At 34.8% G+C, this 21,726-nt stretch overlaps 2 protein-coding genes and 1 pseudogene across 2 annotated transcripts; all 3 read right to left on the reverse strand.

The window, feature by feature from the left end:
- Positions 1-377: 377 nt before the first annotated feature.
- On the reverse strand, positions 378-5,408 carry LOC143611357 (beta-glucuronosyltransferase GlcAT14B-like). Its single transcript, XM_077085568.1, has 4 exons — positions 4,803-5,408; positions 4,645-4,720; positions 4,446-4,561; positions 378-1,243 (listed from the first exon to the last, which is right to left on the reverse strand). Exons 1-4 carry the CDS (start codon positions 5,377-5,379, stop codon positions 729-731), a joined length of 1,284 nt encoding a protein of 427 aa, XP_076941683.1. The 5' UTR covers positions 5,380-5,408; the 3' UTR covers positions 378-728.
- Positions 5,409-12,458: 7,050 nt separating this feature from the next.
- On the reverse strand, positions 12,459-13,974 carry LOC143611361 (uncharacterized). The gene is made up of 3 exons (XM_077085572.1): positions 13,912-13,974; positions 13,731-13,819; positions 12,459-12,627 (listed from the first exon to the last, which is right to left on the reverse strand). Exons 1-3 carry the CDS (start codon positions 13,948-13,950, stop codon positions 12,480-12,482), a joined length of 276 nt encoding a protein of 91 aa, XP_076941687.1. The 5' UTR covers positions 13,951-13,974; the 3' UTR covers positions 12,459-12,479.
- Positions 13,975-18,512: 4,538 nt separating this feature from the next.
- LOC143611360 (putative galacturonosyltransferase-like 10 pseudogene) lies at positions 18,513-19,586 on the reverse strand (annotated as a pseudogene).
- Positions 19,587-21,726: the final 2,140 nt, after the last annotated feature.

The following is a 21,726-nucleotide window of genomic DNA, read 5'->3' on the forward strand; positions in this document are numbered from 1 at the left end:
GAATTCGAGAGAAACAATATTTGCATAGCTTAACAATTAGCACGCCTATTTCCCCACGCATAATGATTTAAGAGGGAGCGGTGTCATACCGATGTTGCTTGAGAAGACGAATTTTTATAGACAACTCATGCATATGCTTAGCAACTCGATGATTCTGACATAACGTTTCGGAAAGCTTAAAAAGAAATTGTTGGAACGCATCCAATATACCTTCATCGGTGCTACGAATCAAGTGTACATACTTAATCGTCTAAGATTCAGATCTTAAAAGAAATAACATTTGGTTCTATATCATAATCAGAAAACAAAAACTAACTATTTCAACTACGATAGTGAACTCAACAACACAACACAACACAACACAACACAACACAACACAACACACATGTACAGGAAAATTTGAACAAAAGCATGTTATGAAGGCTTTAAAATTCTCATATATTTTACAGTATTGTTCTTGTCCCCACTAAAATGGGCACAAAATTACCTGTTTTTGACTTCAACCCCTTAGAATATTTATAAACTTTTTTCTTATAAAAATGTTGAATCAGGGTTCTAAAAGAATTGGCTAAAACACCCACATAAACAAAAAAAAAACATAACAGTTACCTTGCCTTCTTCATATGATGTTCAGAATGGAGTCGAGCACCCGCCACATGTCACGAAACTAGACACGCCATGTTGCAGTGACCATTAATTACAACCTATTACCATCCACCACTTAACAGTCATCTACATTGTCGCGGTCTAAAACTCTCATCCGACAAAAGTGAGTTCACAAGAATCTCGAGCCTCTTCGCCCCACTTGTAGGCTCAAACCGTGTAACATTCCCGACAACCGAGCACGGGTCCGAACCGTTTTCGCGGCTCCCGATGCACCACCCACCGGGAACAATCATACCCGGGCCTCGAAACAGTAGTTCAGAGTCGATCCGGTCAAGCACGGGTTCATCTTGGTGGAACTTACGTGCAAACGGCGCATTGCTGTCAACCATCTTTTGCATGTCTTCTAATGTGAGGTAATGAGGATGTTGTTTTGGAGGGTTGTCCCATGATATAAAGTGAAGGTCACTGTTTACAGTTGTATTTTTGAATTCTTTTGCGTTACATATGACGGTATGAAAATAGCCTTCAGGTGACGAGATGAAATTTGCGTAGTACATTAAGACCGTTCGAGGTAAATTGTCCCATCCCCATATGCAGAAGTCGATGAAAGAGCGGGATAATACCATCCAAGCCGATCCTGGGATAAAAATATAAATGCAAAAATACATTAAATGCAAATAAACTATGCATCATTATATCATAGGCATATCACAACAAGCCGATGTCTTAAAACATACGACAATTCATGTGAAAAATAAAAAGCATTTGCACAAAGTTGAAATTTTAAAGGTTTCTAAAGCTGGCAAGTTGAATGCGCAAGCACATATGTGGGAAAAGCCCTACAAATCCTATAAAAGATATGAAACCTGTGTTGACACACGGGTAAATCACATACCATAACCCTATCATAAGAATTATCTCATGAATGCAAATCTTGTGAGATGGGCTCTTACTGTTTCAATGGGTCAATGGGTTAGAGTGGGAAGTCATTGGTAGAATGGTAGCCCACCAGCAAAGGCTTGTGAAACTGAAAATGGGTTAGGGTGAGCATACCACAACCAATTAATCGATAACCGAACCGAAACCAACCCACTATTAAGCGATAACCAAATTAACCGATGGGTTGGTTTAAAAGCAAGTGATTAACCGAATAATCGGTATAGGTTATGGTTGCATTCCATAACCAATGTTAATAACCAAACCGAACTAAAGCTATTAAACACACATATAAAATGTCCATGTTCCATGCACGTATGCTCAAATTTGTATATCTTAAGCTGGTAGATGACGACAAAACTGTATTTATCTTCTAGCTTGTGTACTGTTGACTTGTTCATGATGTATGTGCTTGATTTTTTTGGTACTTCTGTATCTATATTCTTTGTAGCATTTTTCATCCATAGGTGAACACCATTATTAAACCAAAAGGCATGAACACAAAAAAGCATGACTAGTTAACCGATACCCTAAGCAGTTAATGCGGAAAAATATCGGATATCGGTCCTTGACCGATATCTGATATATCGGTTATCACAGTGAGATATCGGTGGGATATCGGTAGTTTTAATATCATGTAAAATTCATATACATAGCAATTTAACACTAATGATTCAGTATAGTCTCCTACCATTAACAAATTAACCTTTTGCAAATTGTAAAACACTAACAATCGTAACGAGTAAGAATTGATTAAGACTTAAACACACTAACATTGAACACTAAAAGTTGATAATGAAGACCTAAAACAACGATATCGGGAATATCAGTGATATATCAGTCAAATATTAGTCCAATAACGGTCACTATCGTTGATATTATCGGTGCCGATATTCTGAACCGATATTCTGACTTATATATCGCCAAGGGACCGATAACCGATATATCACTGATATATCGGCGATATCGGCTGCATAGCCAATACCATATCCAATTAACCGAATAACTGATCGGTTAAGAGAATGTCATAACCGAACCGCTCGGTTTCAACGGAGGGTCAAAACCGAACCGAGGTTTGCACACGCTAAGCGTGGAAAATTGGGCGGGTTCCAGTTACGGGTCAGAATGAGATCGGTTCAGAAATGGGTTTAGGACTTTAGGTTTCCAAGAGAACATAAATTCGGATCAATACAGGTTGTTTTGAAAAGTACCCATCCACCCCGGGTAAATATGAGACATTTAGAAAAAAAAAAAAAAACAGAAAGAAAAAGTACCTCTCCACCCACTCGCGGGTTAAAATGAGTCGTTTCAGAAAAAAAAAAATAAAAAAAAAGTACTCACCTGGGCCAGCCCTGACCCACCCAGGTGGTGGTGGCAGTTGGCGGGGAAGACGGCAGTGGTGGGTGTGCTGGTAGTAGTGGCAACAGAGGCTGCAGTAGTGGAGGGTCAGCTGCAGCGGCGTGGAGTGTCGGTGTCAGTGGCGATGGTGGCGAAAAACAGGTGAGGGTGGACAAATAATGGTCATGGGCGGTGCTAACACATTTGACATTTGGACTTTTTTAAGTTAAAAAGTTTTATAGTAGTTACCCGCTTGGGCCCAACGACTAATTTAAGGTGACCCATTTTGACCTGTTGACTAATTTAAGGTGACCCAAATGAACCCATATACAATTAGTTTTGCCCAAATTAACCCATGATTGCCACATATAATCACAACCAATAATAAAACCAGTGTTACAAACTAGCTCTACCCTTCCTTAAGATCCTAATTTTTTATTAAGGAAAACACTAGAGCTGGCAATTTCTGACACGGCCTGTTAACACGACACAATACCACACCTGGACTGGGTTTGAGCTTAATAGGTTTTGTGTCTTAAACACGTTCACCTGTTTAAATTCGTGTCCACAGGTTAAACATATGTTAACCTGTTAGTAGTTAGTACATAGACCCTGCTTATATTTTTAATTTAAAAATAATATTTAATTGTTTAAAGTATGCTATGTATTAATGAAGACTTTTGTGGATTTTTTTATTCAAATATGTTAAGGATTATTATCTGAAGTATTATGTAATTTACGTATTAACTAAAACTTTTATGAACTTTTGGCAATTTTTGTTTCAATACATATGTATAATTTATCATGTCCTTAAACAAGTTCCTAACACAGGCCGTGTCGTGTTAACGTATTTCTAAACAGGTTCGTGTTTGTGTTTGGAAAAAAATGGCACAATTGACTACCCTGTTCGTGTTTCTAAACTTGTTCGTGTTCTTTCAAAACACTACAGAATCTAAAAGTCAACATACCAAAGAGATGAACAAGGCTCAACCTTTAGGATCTAATATACCTCAGTAACATTCCATGATAAAAGACAGCATGCGCATGGTTTAGCAATTGGCTTACATCCACGATTTCACTGAAATTCTTACTATAATCTCATGAAAGTTGAATAATACTCTCAAATCAAAGAAAGACTAGTTCCATTTATATTGAAGAAAGCCAAACAATAAATGGAATAAGACAAACAAAATTCATCCCAAGTTAATAAACTATCGTAAACGTTCTCTTTCAAATTTCAAGCGTAGAATCCTAGACCTGAACTAGACCTCTAAAACATATATCAAATTGCCCATAAAGAATTAATAGATGCACATTTATAAGCATTTGACCTTTTTTTAAATTTTAACAAACTTCACATGCAAAACTGAATGATTTGGCAATGCCATACCTACATGTCAATATCCCAATGATTTATACTACCTCAATTGAACTAAACAACAAAGAGACAACCAATATGCACAGGCAATTACCATAATTGGCTAATAATAATAATAATGATAATAATAATAATAATGAATTAAGAGGCTCCTGTCACTAGAAAAATAAGCCAGAATCAGACAAACCTGTAAACAACTTAAAAGCTGTAGGCACACTTCTTCTCTGTGTTATCCAAAACACATCAGTCTTTTCAGTCATATACAATCCAGGATCCACTATCACAGGCTTAGCTCTTTGAAACCTGAATCAACCAACACACATTCAAATTCAATTACATAAACCACATTACAAATTAACATCAATCAATCAATCATGACATCTTACTCTTTCCACCCGATATTACTCGTATGATCAATAAAATTAAGATCCCTAGGTAACGAAGCAAACGTATGCAGCAGATCTGAAACAAACACAAATATTATCATTATTAACAAAATAATAATAATCAACAACTTTATCGTCTGCATCCGATGCTCTTATACCGTCTTGAGTAACGAGCGGATAATCCGAGGCGCTAAGATTAATAAACCAATCCCAATCTCCCCCGTCTCTCAACAAAATGGCGGCTGCGTGGAGCGTATTCGCCACCATAGTCGGTCCACGATACGTCACGAGATTCGCCTTGGTGATCATCACCACATTACCAAATCTCACAAACACCGGATGACTCTCCACAAACTTTTGCAACTCCATTCGCTCCTCGGTGGACGATTCGGCGTCCAAGTGGACAACGTATCGGTTATTCGGGTGGTACAGAGCAAGAAGGGTCCGCCGGAGCATCAGGCCGTCATGATTGGACCCGGAAATTAGGTAAGCAAACCTCGGTGGGTTTCTGGTTTGGGAGAATCCGATGGGTTTTAACTGATGTTCGACGAACACGGAGGTTTCCGGTGTCGGGTAGTAGAATATGTTACTTGGGTTGCCGTAGAGTGAAGTTAAGGTTAGGAAGAAGAGTAGGAAGAGAGATACGGTGGATCCGATTGCTAATGGGTAGATCCATTTTTTCTTAATTGTATGCGGGTGTCTCAGATGCATATAAAAGCTCTTTAATTTATTCATTATAATGTATGGATTTGAAGTGATTGAACTCCAGTCAGAATATTCCGGTGGCGGTGGAATGAATTGACGGCTGAATTGAGGAAGCGTGTGGTTGAATGAAGTGGATCAATGGCGGCGTTGAGAGTGGATTTGGAAGTAGAAGAATGAAGAAGAAGAAGAAGATGGAGGAGGTGAGTAAAGAAGGAAGTTGAGATTAGAATATTTTGTTATTAATTCAACCTGTCTGAAATTTGATATGACTCATTGTTTTATTTAAATATTACTAAAATAATTACTAATAACAATATTATTATACACTATTTTATAATTATAATTATGATTATAGGTAGGGTTGTTAACAGACTTTGAAAAATGATGGTTTGAGATCAACTGGTTAGAGTTGACCTGACTCGGTTTGTAAACAAGCTGAGGTCGAGTTAATGTAAACTTGAGTAACAAAAATTGTGTTGCGTAGGGTGGTAAGACTGTTAACAAGCTCTGATTGATGGACTTTATTATATCAAACTCACGTGATCATTGAAAATATGTTATCAGGGCGTCCGTGGTGAGAAGATAAAAACGTTTGTTACACCAACACCGCCCAGACGTTTTGTTTCATGTATTTTTTTTATTATTTCACGTATTAATTATTTTTTAAGTACATTTTCTTTTTAAGAATTTAATTTAATGTTACTTTATTACATTTAGTTTCTATATTAAAAAAATATTTAAAAATATAAATGATTAGAATGTACTTCAACCGAATGTACTTCAACCACTACGTATTAAATGTGGCATAAAATTATTTAATATGTATATGTAAATAATTGAAGTTTAAATAAAAAAATTAATAGATAGAATAAATTGATACAGATAATCGGGTCTTCTAGGACATCGACCCGTGCATTCGCCAGAGCCTACTCCTCCGTGCGTTTTTAGCTAGGGAATGGCGCACTAAGATGCCCTTACAGTCAAATTCACTTTGGTTGTCCAGGTGTTCAACGTCGTCCTTATTTCCCACTTGTCACCATTCATACAACTTCAAAGTGTATTAACATTTGATCCTTACTAATGATATTCTTATTCAAACTAGGGTGTAGAAAACAATAAAAATTGTAGTTTCTTTTTCATTCAACTTCAGACAAACTTCACTAGTTTCTTTGACGAAAATCGTATCATTTTCTTATGTCTTTGTTTCTATTCCAAAACAATTTTTCATAAATACAAACAAATCTTTAAATCCCATATGTATTCTTTAAAAGATGAATTGGATAGATTATATAGGAATTGAAACAATGCGATGATCATCACATGGATTCAACAAATTACATAACTGAACAAACGATATTATTTCAACCCTAATAGTCTTTTGGCGACGATATGAATTACTCGGCCTATTTGGTTGGCTTGTGACCCAGACCATATGTATTAGGTCTGAAATTTAACTAAATCAACCCATAAGAGGATTATAAATTACAGTCTCAGCTAGGTGAAAGACCATCAAATTGTTGGTTCTACATTTTTGTATTTCATTTATTCATTACCTCATTCTATAGATACAAGAGAAAGTTACATGTTTCTGTCAGCAAACTTGCCTACCCATGATCAATCATGATATGTCATAAATGTTTTATCTTTACTTGTTAGGCTAAGGGTATATATTCCTCAACACCATTTCTCTTATTTGACACGTCAGTTTTTTCCCATCATTCAACATCACCCTTCAACCTAAGGGTATACACCCTTAAACACCATTCTTCATCGTTCTTCTTTTCCTATATTTCTCTTTTATTTAATACAATTTTTATATTTAAAATATATATTTGAAATTATAATAATTATTAAATGTGTTTCCGGCACCCGTTCAAAAAAAATGTGTTACCGGCACCACCTCTTGAACATCGTCATCGGTATGAAGGATTTGAGTTGAACTGCCTTGTCGTTGGAGGTATTCGTTATACTTGATTCATTCGTCAAAAGCTAATGCCGCATCTTGCGTTACCTCCGGGGTAAAGTTGAGATTCATTTTGGGTAAAAATGTTTTTGAAATTAGTTGAAATATGGAAGATTGAAATGGGTTTAAATGGTTTGAAATGGGTTTAAATGGGTATTTAAAAAACTATTTTGTTTACTAAAACATGTATGGTTATTATCAGAAATCATATAATATCCGATATGAATTTGATTTTTGAATTCTTCAGACGTGTGTAGTATGCATATTATATATACTAGCTTTTGAACCCGTGTATTACACGAGATTTGTCAAATAATAAAAATAGAAAAATCTATTATCTAAAGGAAATGAACAGAATTATAGGTAAAAAGAAGAAAAAATATATAGTATAAACAATAAGAAGTCTAAAATCTCAAATTTACAAATTTAATTTTTTTATATACAACATTTAAATAAATTGTTTTGACCAATTACACGTGGATAACTATGACAAATGAGATGAAAGATTAGAGAATTAAAAGAGAAATTATAACCAATTTCTCAAAACTGCTTTGTCTCATGACCCATGGATATGTGGGATAAATAAGTTGAAAAATTAGATAATTGGAAATGAAATTATAACCCATTTGCCAGAATTATTTTGGCCCATGACCAATGAATAGGTGAGATAAATGAGATGATAAACTAGAGAATTAGAAATGAAATTATAACCCATTTGTTAATATGGTTTTGCTCCATAACCAATGGATCAATAAGATGAATGAGAAGAGAGATTAGGCCTAGAATAAATGTGGAATTGACACATCATCCTCATTATTTTCTTTTATTAATATAGTTAGATTCATTGTTTGATGATGTATACTTGGTCATTTTCCATCACTAAATAATAAAATTTCATTATTTATTAAATAAATCACACTAACATAATCATTAAGTTACATAATCACAAACCAACATGTATTAATGATTTAACATAACATCTACATATAGGTTTATCAAAATGATTTAAAAGTTTTCAATTTCAAAATCATATATATGATATCTTAACCAAACATTTCAATTTCAAAATTCTCGAAACAACATATAAGATAGAGTATTCCAAGACCCAAATTAACCAAAATCAACCAAATTAATTGTTTTGTTTAAAACCCTAAACTAATGACATACCATAACACCACAATATACGTACGTACAATCAACTGAACAAACTAACAAATTAAGTATTAAAATCACAATATCCAGGCCGGTTTTCGCCTCTTAAACAACAATTAACATAAACCAAACACGAAACTCACTGTTTAACTAGTGATCGAGGAGATCTCGAGCACTCGCACAAAGCCCTTTTATCATTTAATCACACAACGAATTGAAAACCCTGAAACAGTTTTTCATCAACTTACATGTTTCATCTCTCTAGGATCAATCAAATATGATGCAGCATTCAACGATGATGATGATGATGATTCCAAGCTGCAAACAAAAAATAATAATAAACCAACATTAAATCAAAATCAAGATCTTTCACAAAATAAATTAAAATAAAAAATAGGGTTTTTTTAGCTCAAATTACTTGAACTCATAAGCTTCTTTTGTTCCCAAAAAAGATTGCTGACCACCAACATTACAAAACTGTTGAAACTCATCAAACAACTGCGGCTGATTTGCGGTCATATCAACCGCGGTTTTCCCACGATCATCATCCCACACATAGCCAGCATCATGATCACTCGTTTGATTATAATAAAACCCTAAATCATGTCCTCCGTTAATCATCGAACTAGCCCAATCACTTGACCCTTCAACATAATGATCATCACCAACCACATTATTATGCGAACTTTGTCCCGAGTTCATACTCCTCTTATACGCGTCAAGAACGGCTCTAACGTGTCGAAGTTCTTGAACCGATTCCGCCATCTTTTGCTGCAAATGAATGATAACTCCATAACACCCATGAACACGATGAAACTGGCGTATGTTGGACTCGTACTGGATGGATTTCATGGCTTCTTCTTTCTGTGCATCGTTGGTCAGCTTGCTTAGAATCTTGAGGATGTGTCCAACGCCGTAAAGACTGTGGACGTTCTGGAAGAGTTTGGGTTGGTTGGCTGGGAAGAAGGGGGCGAGGGGGCAGTCGGGGGAGCAGCGGCGGCGTTGGAAGCGGCAGGCGGCGCAGGCGGGGCGAGAACCACCCTTGACTGTCATGGGGAATGGATGGAAGGGTTAAAGAAGATGATGTTATTAACTATAAGACTGAAAAGTAGGCTGAGAATATTGATGGTGATTAGTGAATTTGAATTCCACTTTTATAGGGATATTTCGTTTTTAATTCTTAATTATATTGGGGTTTAATAACTAATTGGATTGACTTCTTTAACTAACTTGTTGAGGTATTTGTTTAGTCAAGTATTTTAATTGGTGTTGAATCGAATACAACTGAAATGCTATTTAGTCAAAACTTAATTATCATCGTAGATTTAGGGTGCTGCTAAACGTACTCTTTTACACAATTTTTACTAAATATACACCCCTTAACTTATTAGATAAATTACTATTACCCCTTAACATTATTTATATACATGTTAGTCCATACAACATATTTTTCACTTAATAATCTTCACTACATATATCAAATTAAAAACTATCAAATATTACTATTAATTTATTTTTTTAGTATTAATATTGTAAATATTTATATATATATATATATATATATTTTTTAATTTTAATAGTATATATATTTATAATATCCTTAATTTACCTCTTTATCTTTTACAAAAAAAACCCGAAACTCGAAAACCTTAAACCCGAACCCTAAACCCTAAACTCTAAACCGGAAACCCAAAAACCTAAACACGAACCCTAAACCGGAAACCCGAAAACATAAACCCCAAACCCGAACCCTAAACCCTAAACCCGAACCCTAAACCCGAAACTCTAAACTCGAAATCATAAAAAAAATGCAACTTGTAAAAAAAATATGAAATCCTTATTTTTGTGCTAATTTGGTAATTATATGATTTCAATGGGTAATATTAAAATAGGTTTTTCCAGGGGGGTATGACAAGCAACCAGGGGGGTACGTTTAGCCTAACCCTAGATTTAACAACCAAAAGGTTAGATAGTGAGCAACTACCATCTAACTAAACGAACGTGCATGAACTGTTTGATAACATTTGTTGATTTCTCGTCGTTTATGATTGTTTACATCTTCGTTAAAATAAATCTATCGCTTCAGTACTAATAACACTAAGTGTAGTCGTGTAGTGGTTTTAACTAAAATGGGTGTTTGAAGTCACTTCACTTGTCATGTGTACGGTTGTGGTTAACTAAAAAATTAAATAAAAGAAACAAATAAAAAATAATATTAAAGAAAGTTGGTGATTGGTTAGAATGTTGTACCCCATCTCAACTTCAACATTGACATGCATGCTAGTGGTGTTAATGGCATGATCAAGTGAGTTGGCATAGTGGTAGCGCTCCACCACACTCGGTCTAAGTTAAGTACATCCCATTTTCTATGCAGTTAATTGCGGCGCTATAGCAGCAGTCAAAATAGGGTCAAAATAGCTGAACCGCTATTTGCGATGCTATTTACCGCTATTTGACGATATTTAACAACCGATATATCGGTTTACTCATTGAGTTTATCGGCCCAATATTATTGACCCAAGTTTGTTAGATTTTTGGGCCAAAATCGTTTACCTTATTAACCCATAGCCCAATTCCATCTTATTTTAACCTAAATCAGTATATTATTGAACGTTAAAGACTAATACATCAGATCTTGGACTCGGAGGATGATTTCGTGGCTTTCGATTAAGTGATTAAATCATGTCTTAAATTAAAAATATTGTTACTTTGTGTTTTGAACTATTGACTTTTATGATTTTGGTATTATTGTATTAAGACTTAAGTATTATTATTAGATAACTTTTGGTGTTATATATATATATATATGTATATATATACCGCTATCCCACCGCAATAACCGATATCTCAGATATCGGTCATTGACCGATATCCGCTATTTTTCGGCATTAACTGCATAGCCCATTTTAAGAGCCACACATTAGTCCGTTTCATATGTTGGTTAGTTATTTGATTTTCTCACTTACACCCTAATTAGCTTTTGACTTTTCAACTTTTCCGCTCTAGGGAAACACAATCAAAACCCACGAACACCGTCACTAGCAGCTAGCAACCGAAATCAAATTGAAACTCACAACCCTGGTCTCTCTCGACACTCGAATATCAATCTCATAAGTTTAGGACATTTTCAAAATGGTTGTTTTCTAGTAATCAGTTTCTAGTAAATGTGTGCATAGTGTGAATTCAATACTTCAAAACATATCATATCAAAGTTTTTCCACTGGCTTCCACTCTGTAAAATATATAGACTTTCATGATTTCTTTTTATATACTTTGTAAAACTCATTTTACTTTTTAAGACTTGTTTAGTCATCATCATTTGTAGTAGATCATCATCTTTCATCTTATATTTTGATAATGTATTATTTGTAGTAGATATTCCACATTTGTATTTGATTTTCAATACCTTTTCTTCATTCTTTAACCAATTGACTTAAGATTGCAAAGTTCGAGTAGTTTTTTTTATATCAAAAATAATCATCGAAGATGAGACTTTGCATCAACTATTCGTCTTCTGTTTTAAGATACTTCAGCTTTGAGTCGACCATTCTTTGATTTGCATAGTCATTTCATATTTTTCACGGTTAGAACATGCTTCTTAAGTCTAATTTATGGCTTCGCTTAAAATGTTTTGAATAATTAGCATACTTGTTAAAGATTTAATAGTGAAATATATGAATAATTCTATTTAGTATTTGTTTCACATGTTAATATATATCATCAACCTAACACTTGCATACTAAAATAATATTTATAAAAAACTTAACTCCATGAAATTCAAAGTTTCAAACGGAAGACTTGTACATCAACTATTTGAAATCCATGAACCAGAAGTAGTAGAGAAACAAATGGTAGTCTTCTGAGAGAGAAGAAGGAACAAAAAAAATAAGGCACAGCCTCAGATTATTAAAGATCATATAAATCATCTCTTTTCCAAGAATATGTCATTAACTGATGTTAAATAGTGCAAAGCAATAAGAGACCAACTGGTTCTTGGTTTACAAAACTAGAAAGTTTATTTTGGGTCTGCAAAGAAGGAGTTGACATTCGGCATTATTTCCGGGCTCTTGTTGCGAACAAACTTCCTCAACGCATGCTCCGTGTACTTTTCACCTTCAGCAAAGTTATCCAGCACACCAGCAGCTCTATTTTCCTTGGTCACTCTATACATGACAAGCAAAATAAGTCAATCTATCCGTACAAATCAAAACACTAATAAATGGCTTAACAGATTGTTCATGATTTCAATATCCAACAAGTATACAAACGTGAAAAGTGTAAGCTATTATGTATAACCTATAACACGTGATCTGCATTTCTCTTTTTAACTTTTATGTTTTGCATATATGATAAACTATGACATAAAACACATTTCAAAATAGCATCACTAAATAAACGATCTAGACAGAACCATCAAGGTTGGCCGGAACCTAAAACGTTTTAGCAACATGAGGTTGAACCTGAAACTTAACCAAATTTGTTTAGCCGGATATTTCGTGTTAGGTTTGTGTGTATCAGAAACTTATAGCCGTCACACACATAAAAAAGCTCACAGTATATCTCAGGCCCTCGTTTTTTTGGGCCTAGGCTCTAGGCGAGGCCTAGGCGCTTTGGGTGCGCTTACCGACTTTGATAACTATGCTTATAACTTTAACCTTCTTAGATGAAAGTTTTGAAAGAAAAAACTAGTAAAAACTTTGACTATAAAATTTTAATTCTCAAGTACAGAACAAAATATAGTTAAACTTCTTTCCAAATCTGTATAATTAGAGGCAAAATAAAACAAGTAAACAAAGCATACAACATATTATCATGTAACTTTGCAAGAAAGCATTTGTCAATTATAATTTTTGTTGATTATTTGTCTATCCATTCCTACTAATCGTAAAGCAGCAAGCATGGGTGTAAAAATCTCGCCTAGGCTCCGCTTAATTACTAGTCCATACCTCGCCGATTAATTGCTATTTCGTTAAATGCGGTTAAAATTGAAAATTTCATATATAAAAAAATTGGTATAAACTTGTATATTCCAAAAACTACAAATAAAGTCCAATCCTATTAATCCCACTTTCTCGATATTGAGTTGTACAAGACTGCCTGCAAGTTTCTACTGTGCTATTAAATTGTAAACTAAACTCTAGACAGTAGACACATGGTACAATCAATCATCTAAAAAACACAAAAATAATATCGGCCTAGAAGTGTAACAACTGGCATCGAAAGCAGATTGCAAACACACAACAATCCAATTATGTTGAATTCGTACCTGACTTCAGGATTGCCGCTGATGTTGCGAACCAATTGCATCCCGCAGATACCAACAGCAACGCCAAGAGCAGCAAACAGAGGGTACACCTGTTCCCAAAAAGAAACCATAGATCTATTAGATCTGATTCACAAAACTAATAATAATAATAATAATAATAATAGCATCGATCAGTATGAACCTCAGGCCTCAACCACCGCTTGAGAGTCGAAGAAGACATTTTTAACAACGACGGCGGAATGAATGAAAAATGGGACAAGTAGTAATAATAGTGACTTGTGAGCTTTAAAATAACGCTATCCAGGTCATCATCCAATGGGCGTGCATCTCGATAACATACATGATACATGATCTCCTCATGCCCAACAACCCTACATTTATGCAAATTTGTTGTTTAACATCCTCAACTTTTTAAAATTACAAGCAAATGCCATTTTTTAAAAAATTAATGCAAACCAAGTTCAAAAAAAAATGGATGGTGGTTTGTTGATAAAGGTAAGAAGATCTTGAGTTCAAGTCATATAAACGATAAGGAATAAAGAAATTTGTTGTTAAAATAGAAAACAAAAATATTAGTGTGATAATATGTGCATACTTGTTCCCTTTAACATTGATTGTGATACACTTTAACATCTTCAATGATATTAGCTTAAAAGCAACCTAAAGGGGAAGTAAAATGGTTGACTCTGAATATTCATGTATTGATTTAGATGCTCATTTGCTTTTATTTAGACCTTCTACGGATGATTTGAAGATGAAACATAGTCGATGGGCGTCTTGAAGGGGCGATTTGGGTGGGGTGACATGAGGATGGAGGTGGGGCATGGTTAAAGTGCAATGGTCATATGATTGTTTGTTTAAAAAAAAATAATTTAATTAAATTATTCTATTTAAACCCAAAAAAACCATCTTCTCCGTCACACATTTTCTTATCCAAAACACCTATTCTCTTCCAAAAATTCTCAACATCTTACAAAAATGAACCCTGATACAACTCCAAACCCAATCCCAAAGCCGAACCCTAGGATCCCACTCAAATGTGGTTGAGTAGTTTGCTTGCAAACAACGACCATACTAACCCTTTTATGACAACCAACAAGGTTATCGACCCACAATGCCACCCCCGCAAACGTCACGAACATGCTCCGATATGTTATTACAATCGGTAATGCCATATATCTTCTCAATTACTTGAAACCCAAGTACCCGAACCACAAGTAGCTTCTACTACATAAAAAACGGCGTCATAAAAATACTCAAAGTGAAACAACCAAAACTAAAGGGAGTAATATTCATAAAGATGTCACATTATATAGGGAGTAATGTTCATAGGACGCTGAGTTGGTGGAGTATTGTTGTTAAGTTTATGTTCAGATTATCTAACTAGAAAGCTAATTTGTTGTCTACTAGAAGCAGTGCACGCTAGTTAAGTCTGCTCTCGGACTTTGGGAATCTATGTATGTCACTTTTTTCTTATGCCAAATTTTGTTGCTCGAACACTTGAAACTATTCGCTCTAATTTTTATAAGGGTCTACGGAGAGAAATAGGAAAATTGTGTGGGTTAACTGGTATCCTGTCATGACGGAGAAACAAAAAAGAGAGGCTAGGAATTTATATCTTAAAAGCTTCAATTTGGATCTTGTCATGGAGGTGGTTTGTTTTAGTAGACCCAATGATTCATGGGTAACAATTATTAAAACTATTTGTGGAAATTGGCCTAGTGTCCTAGAAGGGTTAGACATTGGGTCGGGTAACAGGGTTTGGCATCGTATTGTCATATCAAGTCTATTTATTCATGATAAAGATAACATTCGTTGTAACAATTTAAATTTTTAAGTGGAGGATGGGAGGAGTCCAAGTTTGGGTGGATACTTGGTTAGCCGATTCTCTATTATGTAGCAAGTTTCTTTAATTTCACAACTCGAAGTTAGTTAACAATTGTTCCGTTGCTTCCAAAATAGGAGTTGATATGTGGATTTTGTCGTGGAGGAGACAAATTAGGGGAGGAGTTGAATAGGAGCAATTAGAATCATTTATAGAAAACTTGTTAGAGGTGGTGCTTAATGATGATAGAGATTGGTGGATATGGGATTTTGACGTGGATAGTTCTTTTACGGTTAGCACTCTTCGGAAACAAACCTAATAGGATTGTAAATTCTCTGCTTGTTATGTAATTATATCTTGTTTCTTGCCAGTTCTTATTTAATGTGACAATCAAAGAAGGTATTCATGCTAAATTCAGTAGACAATGACTTCGAATATGGGTACTGAATCACCGGTCATAAAACAGTCCGAAATATACATTATATAAGCATTTTATTAAGCTGGTTAAATTTGACTAGATACACATTAGAAAAGTAGTAGTAAAGTAACCGCGAACTCCATGAAGTGATGAAACGTATAATACTATAATTTTTCGATTAGTTTTACTGCATACGCTTGAACTTGGGTCCATTAAAGATTGGCCCGCTATGTCAGGCCCAATCACCCCTAAGAAACGGACTTGATCCAATTTGTTAAAAGCCTTTATTTTTCTCCCTATTTTCCAATGCAACTCTCATAGTCTCATGTCTTTGATCTCTGTTCTATCTATTTCTCAAAAAATATGTTTTGTTATGGCAAATTACTTTCATTTGAAATACCACAAAAAAATATAATAAATAGTTTGAAAGGGATAAATGGTTAAACATTAAAAGTAAAATTGCACTAATTTTGACGTTATTTTACTAATCACGTGAAAATAACGTTAAAAGTGGCGGAAGGTTAATCAGGCATCATGTGGTGGCGTTGATAACCGAAAGACAAGGGCACATGCACCAATCAGCCGGTGTCCCGATGATTGAGTGTTATGTGTCTTATGTCCAAGGCTTGATTCAAAACTACTATCGAGCCGAGGGTCTCACCGGAAGCAGCCTCTCTATCCCTATGGGATAGAGGTAAGGCTGTCTACATCTTACCCTCCTCAGACCCTACCATAGCATTGCTATTGGTGGGATATACTGAGTGCGATGATGATGATGATGATGATGATGATGATGATGATGATGATGATGATGGTTAAACATTAAAAGTGGGTGATCAGGATAATTAAGAATGAGAAGAGATAATGATGTGGTTTATAGAGAATTAATAAAGTTTTTTATAATTGTTCATTTAGCTTGAACAGATTTTATGTATTTAGCTTGAAATTAGAGAAAGTGAGTGAAAGGAACACAAGAAAAAGAAATGAACAAAGTAGTTAGAGATTATATTTAAAGGATAACAATTTTAAAAATAGAATTGAGTAATTCACTAAGTCACTAGGTATAACTTATATTTGTAAATGACATTAGACATATCAACTCGAACACACGATTTTAAATGTGTACCACTACACAAATAAGTATATAGGTCTTGTTCGGGTTAAAGAATTAAACCTGGCACAATTAACACCTCTAGTTACACACATATGTTTGGATCTATAAAAATGACTTTACTTTTGATTGATCAACCCAAATGGCTCATTTGAAACTCAAGGTTACATATGGATCTATAAAAATGACTTTACTTTTGATTGATCAACCCAAATGGCTCATTTGAAACTCAAGGTTGGGTTTCGGACGACGAAAAACATCTCCACAATCCACTTGATCATTTACGGTCCACTTTACGTCATTCTATAGAGTTTCGAAATCAGTGATGGATCTAAAAGAAAAATCTAGGGTATTATAAAAAACTGAACCAAGGGGTATCCTAATCGTTGCTAAGAAGATTCCCATACATAAAACCGAAATACAAACATAATAAATTTTCACCGAGTAACAATTTTTTCAATGAAACATAACTCATTTAATTCGGTTACACGCCAACATCATATTTCAATCACCCTGTAACAATTTCTTCAATTAGACATAATTACGCCAGCATCATATTCCAATTAAGATTGATGACGACAGATATTAAGTTCATACACATGGTCATGCAAAAAGTTAAGATGACCATGCCAGCTAATTTAAACGCCTCTAGCGATTAAAACACTTGCTCTAACTTAACTGAACCAAGAAGTAATCAAATCAAAACAATTCATATATGACGATGACAGATGCAAAATCTAATTCATATGCTTCATACATACACGTACCACCTCGTACGTAAGCATAAACGGTGTTGTCATAGATAAAGATGAACATATCAAGTATGCAGCATTTGTCATGTAGTTAAAAACAATGTACTACAGGTGTATATGCTTTAAGCTATATCTAGTCAATAGGTTTGGACCACACATGTTGGCTTCTTGTGATCATCCAAACACAACATAAATGCGTACCATATGTTCTTTTACAACTTTCCATTTGATGTTGACAACAAAGATACCAAATTCCAACCTAGAGGTATCATTCATGTCGGCTTGGTCCGTATTTACCATTCATGTCGGCCTGGCCTATATGTTTGTAGGTTTTACAGCCCAAGCTGAACATGAATATACCTCAACGTATTTGAACTACGTTCTTAAGGTACCATTCATGTTTAGCTCAGCTACATATTTGTAGGTTACACACTTACACATATACAGTCTGAGGCGAACATGAATGTAGCTCCACTGGAACCACGTTCTTAATCGTAACATAAAATCGTGTTTATACTCGTATTCATGTATCTATATACAAAACGAATCGCTATATGCAACAAAATTAATACAAAATATACACATAAAAAAAAGAAAAAGAATAAATCAAATTACATTACAACAAACATAAACACAAATCCTAAACCACCACCACCACCACCACCACCATCATCATCATCATCATCATCATCACAATTGTTGCTTAGAATGTCTATAAAGATCATAAGGCGCCCATAGCTCATCAACCGGACACGGACCACCCGCGTCAAGTCTCACCCACGGTTTCCCCTTCCCGCTCCAATGCAACAAACTAATCGGACCCGGATGCAATGACCGACAACTATGAACCCGATTATTCCCCCCAAGCCCATGCTGGTTCCACCGATGATCGATGGCCTCCACATCACCACCAAACACCAATAAAAACGGCGGAAGCGAACCCAACTCGTATATCCTCTCCTCCTTCTGAACCCTCATCCATTTTTCAATCCGGCTAATATAATCTTCACTCCTCCATTTCACTAAGTCCATCACCATCACACCCGTGTTAAAATAACACGCCTTCTTGTTTTTAAAAACGCTTGATAAACCCGAATCGGACCAAAACTTATCGGTGAAGTATTTGGTAAAATTCGCGTGGCAATAAACCGGAGCTCCGACTGCGGTAGACCCGGTTAACGAAACGGACCATAGCTTCTGTATATCATCCACAACAATAATATCCGAATCCAGATAAATAACCCGGTTCACACTCGAATCAATAATATCCGCCAAATAAGTCCGCGCGTAATTCAACGGGTCTTCAAGCGCTTCACGGATCGACCCGGATATCAAATCCTTCACAATCCGATCATCGAACCGGTAAACCGTGAAACCCAGAAACGGAAACACGGATTTGATGATTCCGGCGAGGTCTTCCGGAGAAGGTGACTTGAATTCCGATGCGATGAAATGGAAGTAGAGGTTTTCAGGGCATGAAGTGTGTTTGAGTATAGAGTGAACGGCAGCTACAGATCCTCTTAAATAGTTGAAATCGAGGGTCATTGCTACATGGGTTTTAACCCGATTGAAGCATTGATCTCCGTTGCGATACTCCGGCGCTTCGATGTAACCGTTGACCTGCGTTTCAGGAACTGATCGGATCGCATTTGAGTGAAACAACAAAAAGGGTGTGATAATCAGCAAAAAAACAGCTGAAATGGGTTGGATTTGAACCATATCGTTGAAGTTATTTTTGGCCGGAGGTTCGCCGGCGGTGAGAGACGGTGGCCGGAATAGTTATGAAGAACGAAGAGAGAGAATGAGAGATGTTTTGTTTGTGTATTTATTAAAGGGGGGAGAATTAGAAAGTGGAAACGCGTTTTGTGTGGAAGGCGGAAGGTGTGAAGTGGGAATTGTTGAATAGTTTAAGGGGTGAATTGTAAATTGAAAATGATAAACGTGAAGGTTCGAGTATATTAGGCTGTGTGTGTGTATAATTGATGTCCATGTTACCACGTGCCTTGTTGTGGAAGTGTTTGTATTGTTTAACAACTAAATAGTTGTAAACAAGATAATGATTGGTATGGATAAAAATAATAATTTGTGTTTGATAAAAGTTAAAAAAGTTTTTGTGTTATCGTAAAACACTTATTATTATTATTATTATTATTATTATTATTATTATTATTATTATTATTATTATCATACAACGTATATACACATAAATACAGGATGGCAAATTGGCAATCACCAACCAAGTCCAATTAAAACGTAGAAGAATGTAAGCTCCTACGACAAAGCGAAGACAAAAAAGTAAAAAAGAAACATCTATTTAAAATTCTTAACTTTAATCTTACATTTTCATAGACACAATGATAAGCGAATAGACACAATGGTGTGCGAAAAGACAAATTGACGAAAAAAGACACAATGATAAGCGAAAAAGACACAATGGTGTGCGAAAATACACAATGAGGTGATTTTTGTTTTAAATTTTATATAACAAAAATCATACTCATATTAAAGATAAAAAAACGTTTATTATTATGATGATTTTTTTTTTAAATATCATACGAAAAAGTTATAAACGTTCTAAAATGACTGGGGTATTAACATGTATCTTGCATATGAAGAAAGAAAATGTATACAATTACCTTTATACCCTTTTTCTTTTGGTCCTCACTTGACACATGTAAATTATTTATGGCTTCTTACACTTCTCATTTTTATTACTCTTTGTAGAATAATTTGACCCTTACAATTATATGTATATTATATTATAATGCCTAAGCATGTATAAGTAAATAAGAGAGAAAGAAATAAATTAGTTTATTGGTTTTCTACGGACATAACCTATATATGCTATATACATACATGAATAACTCTTTATATTTCATGTCAACATGTCAAACTTATCGAATGCCAAACTTGTACGTCAAATGAGGAGGTCTAGGATAACGCCATAGGATTATAGGAAGCACGTCCCCACTCCCTAAACTAGAGAATTGAATGCTTTCACACAACATTAGATTGCAAGCTATAAACTTCTTAAGCATTTGTGTATACAGAACATTAGAACTAGCACGACACATATCAAATATACTATATATTACTTCTTATGACAGTAGACTATGGGTAGTGGTTTTAATTAATTATATAGTTAAAATGTCATACATACGCCATATAGACACATATAAATTAACTAAAATTCATGTTAAATAAAGTGTAGTGGTTTTAAGAGTGTTTTTCCCAAACTAATGTTGAGGGGAAAAACTATTTACCAATATGGTGTTCCTTAAAAGCTATTTATCAAAATATTGTTTTCATTTATTTTATCTTTTATAATTTTAATAAACAGACTTCCTTTTTATTTCCTTTATTATATATCTATATTTTAATTGGTGGTGCTGTATTTTTTTTTCTCTTTATGTAAAATAAAGACAAAAATACGAATATATATAGAATCATTCTGTAAAACAAAGACAAATAATATAATATATATAGATTCATTGATATCCTTGATTTTTTTTTTCTATTATAAATACAGAATGTAAGGCACCCACTAGAAGTATTACAAAAATATGATCTCATATAGAGAGATCATTGACTTCTTGTTACTTTAATTGTGATATATGCGAAAATGTTACAAGTAGTTTTGAAATATCCATACTGAAGAAACACGGATCCACTCCTTAAGGTCTAACACGTTAGTTCGAGGGGTTAAGATAAGTATTTCTCACGATGGGTTATAAAACCTTCCTGGCGTAGATGAGTGTATCCTGCAAAACAGAACATCGTGAGCTCGTTACGAGGAATGGGGGGATTCTCTCGTAACCACCATTCGACGTGAGAATCAGTATTTGATAGTATGGAATATATTTAGTGAATATGGGAGAGTGTATATATCA

Source organism: Bidens hawaiensis, unplaced genomic scaffold, assembly GCF_021521415.1.
Source record: "Bidens hawaiensis isolate Kalapana, Puna unplaced genomic scaffold, B.hawaiensis_p1.1 tig00030806_1, whole genome shotgun sequence".
Taxonomy (NCBI): domain Eukaryota; kingdom Viridiplantae; phylum Streptophyta; class Magnoliopsida; order Asterales; family Asteraceae; genus Bidens; species Bidens hawaiensis.

Bases quoted from the DNA above. Each gene is read 5' to 3' on its own strand.
- LOC143611357 (XM_077085568.1), bottom strand. From the start codon at position 5,379: ATGAATAAATTAAAGAGCTTTTATATGCATCTGAGACACCCGCATACA. The intron at 4,721-4,802 runs GTATAAGAGCAT...TGTTTGTTTCAG, and splicing joins TCCGCTCGTTACTCAAGACG to ATCTGCTGCATACGTTTGCT. The intron at 4,562-4,644 runs GTAAGATGTCAT...TGGTTGATTCAG, and splicing joins AGTAATATCGGGTGGAAAGA to GTTTCAAAGAGCTAAGCCTG.
- LOC143611361 (XM_077085572.1), bottom strand. From the start codon at position 13,950: ATGTCTTCTTCGACTCTCAAGCGGTGGTTGAGGCCTGAG. The intron at 13,820-13,911 runs GTTCATACTGAT...TTTTGGGAACAG, and splicing joins AGCGGTGGTTGAGGCCTGAG to GTGTACCCTCTGTTTGCTGC. The intron at 12,628-13,730 runs GTACGAATTCAA...TGTCATGTATAG, and splicing joins AGCGGCAATCCTGAAGTCAG to AGTGACCAAGGAAAATAGAG.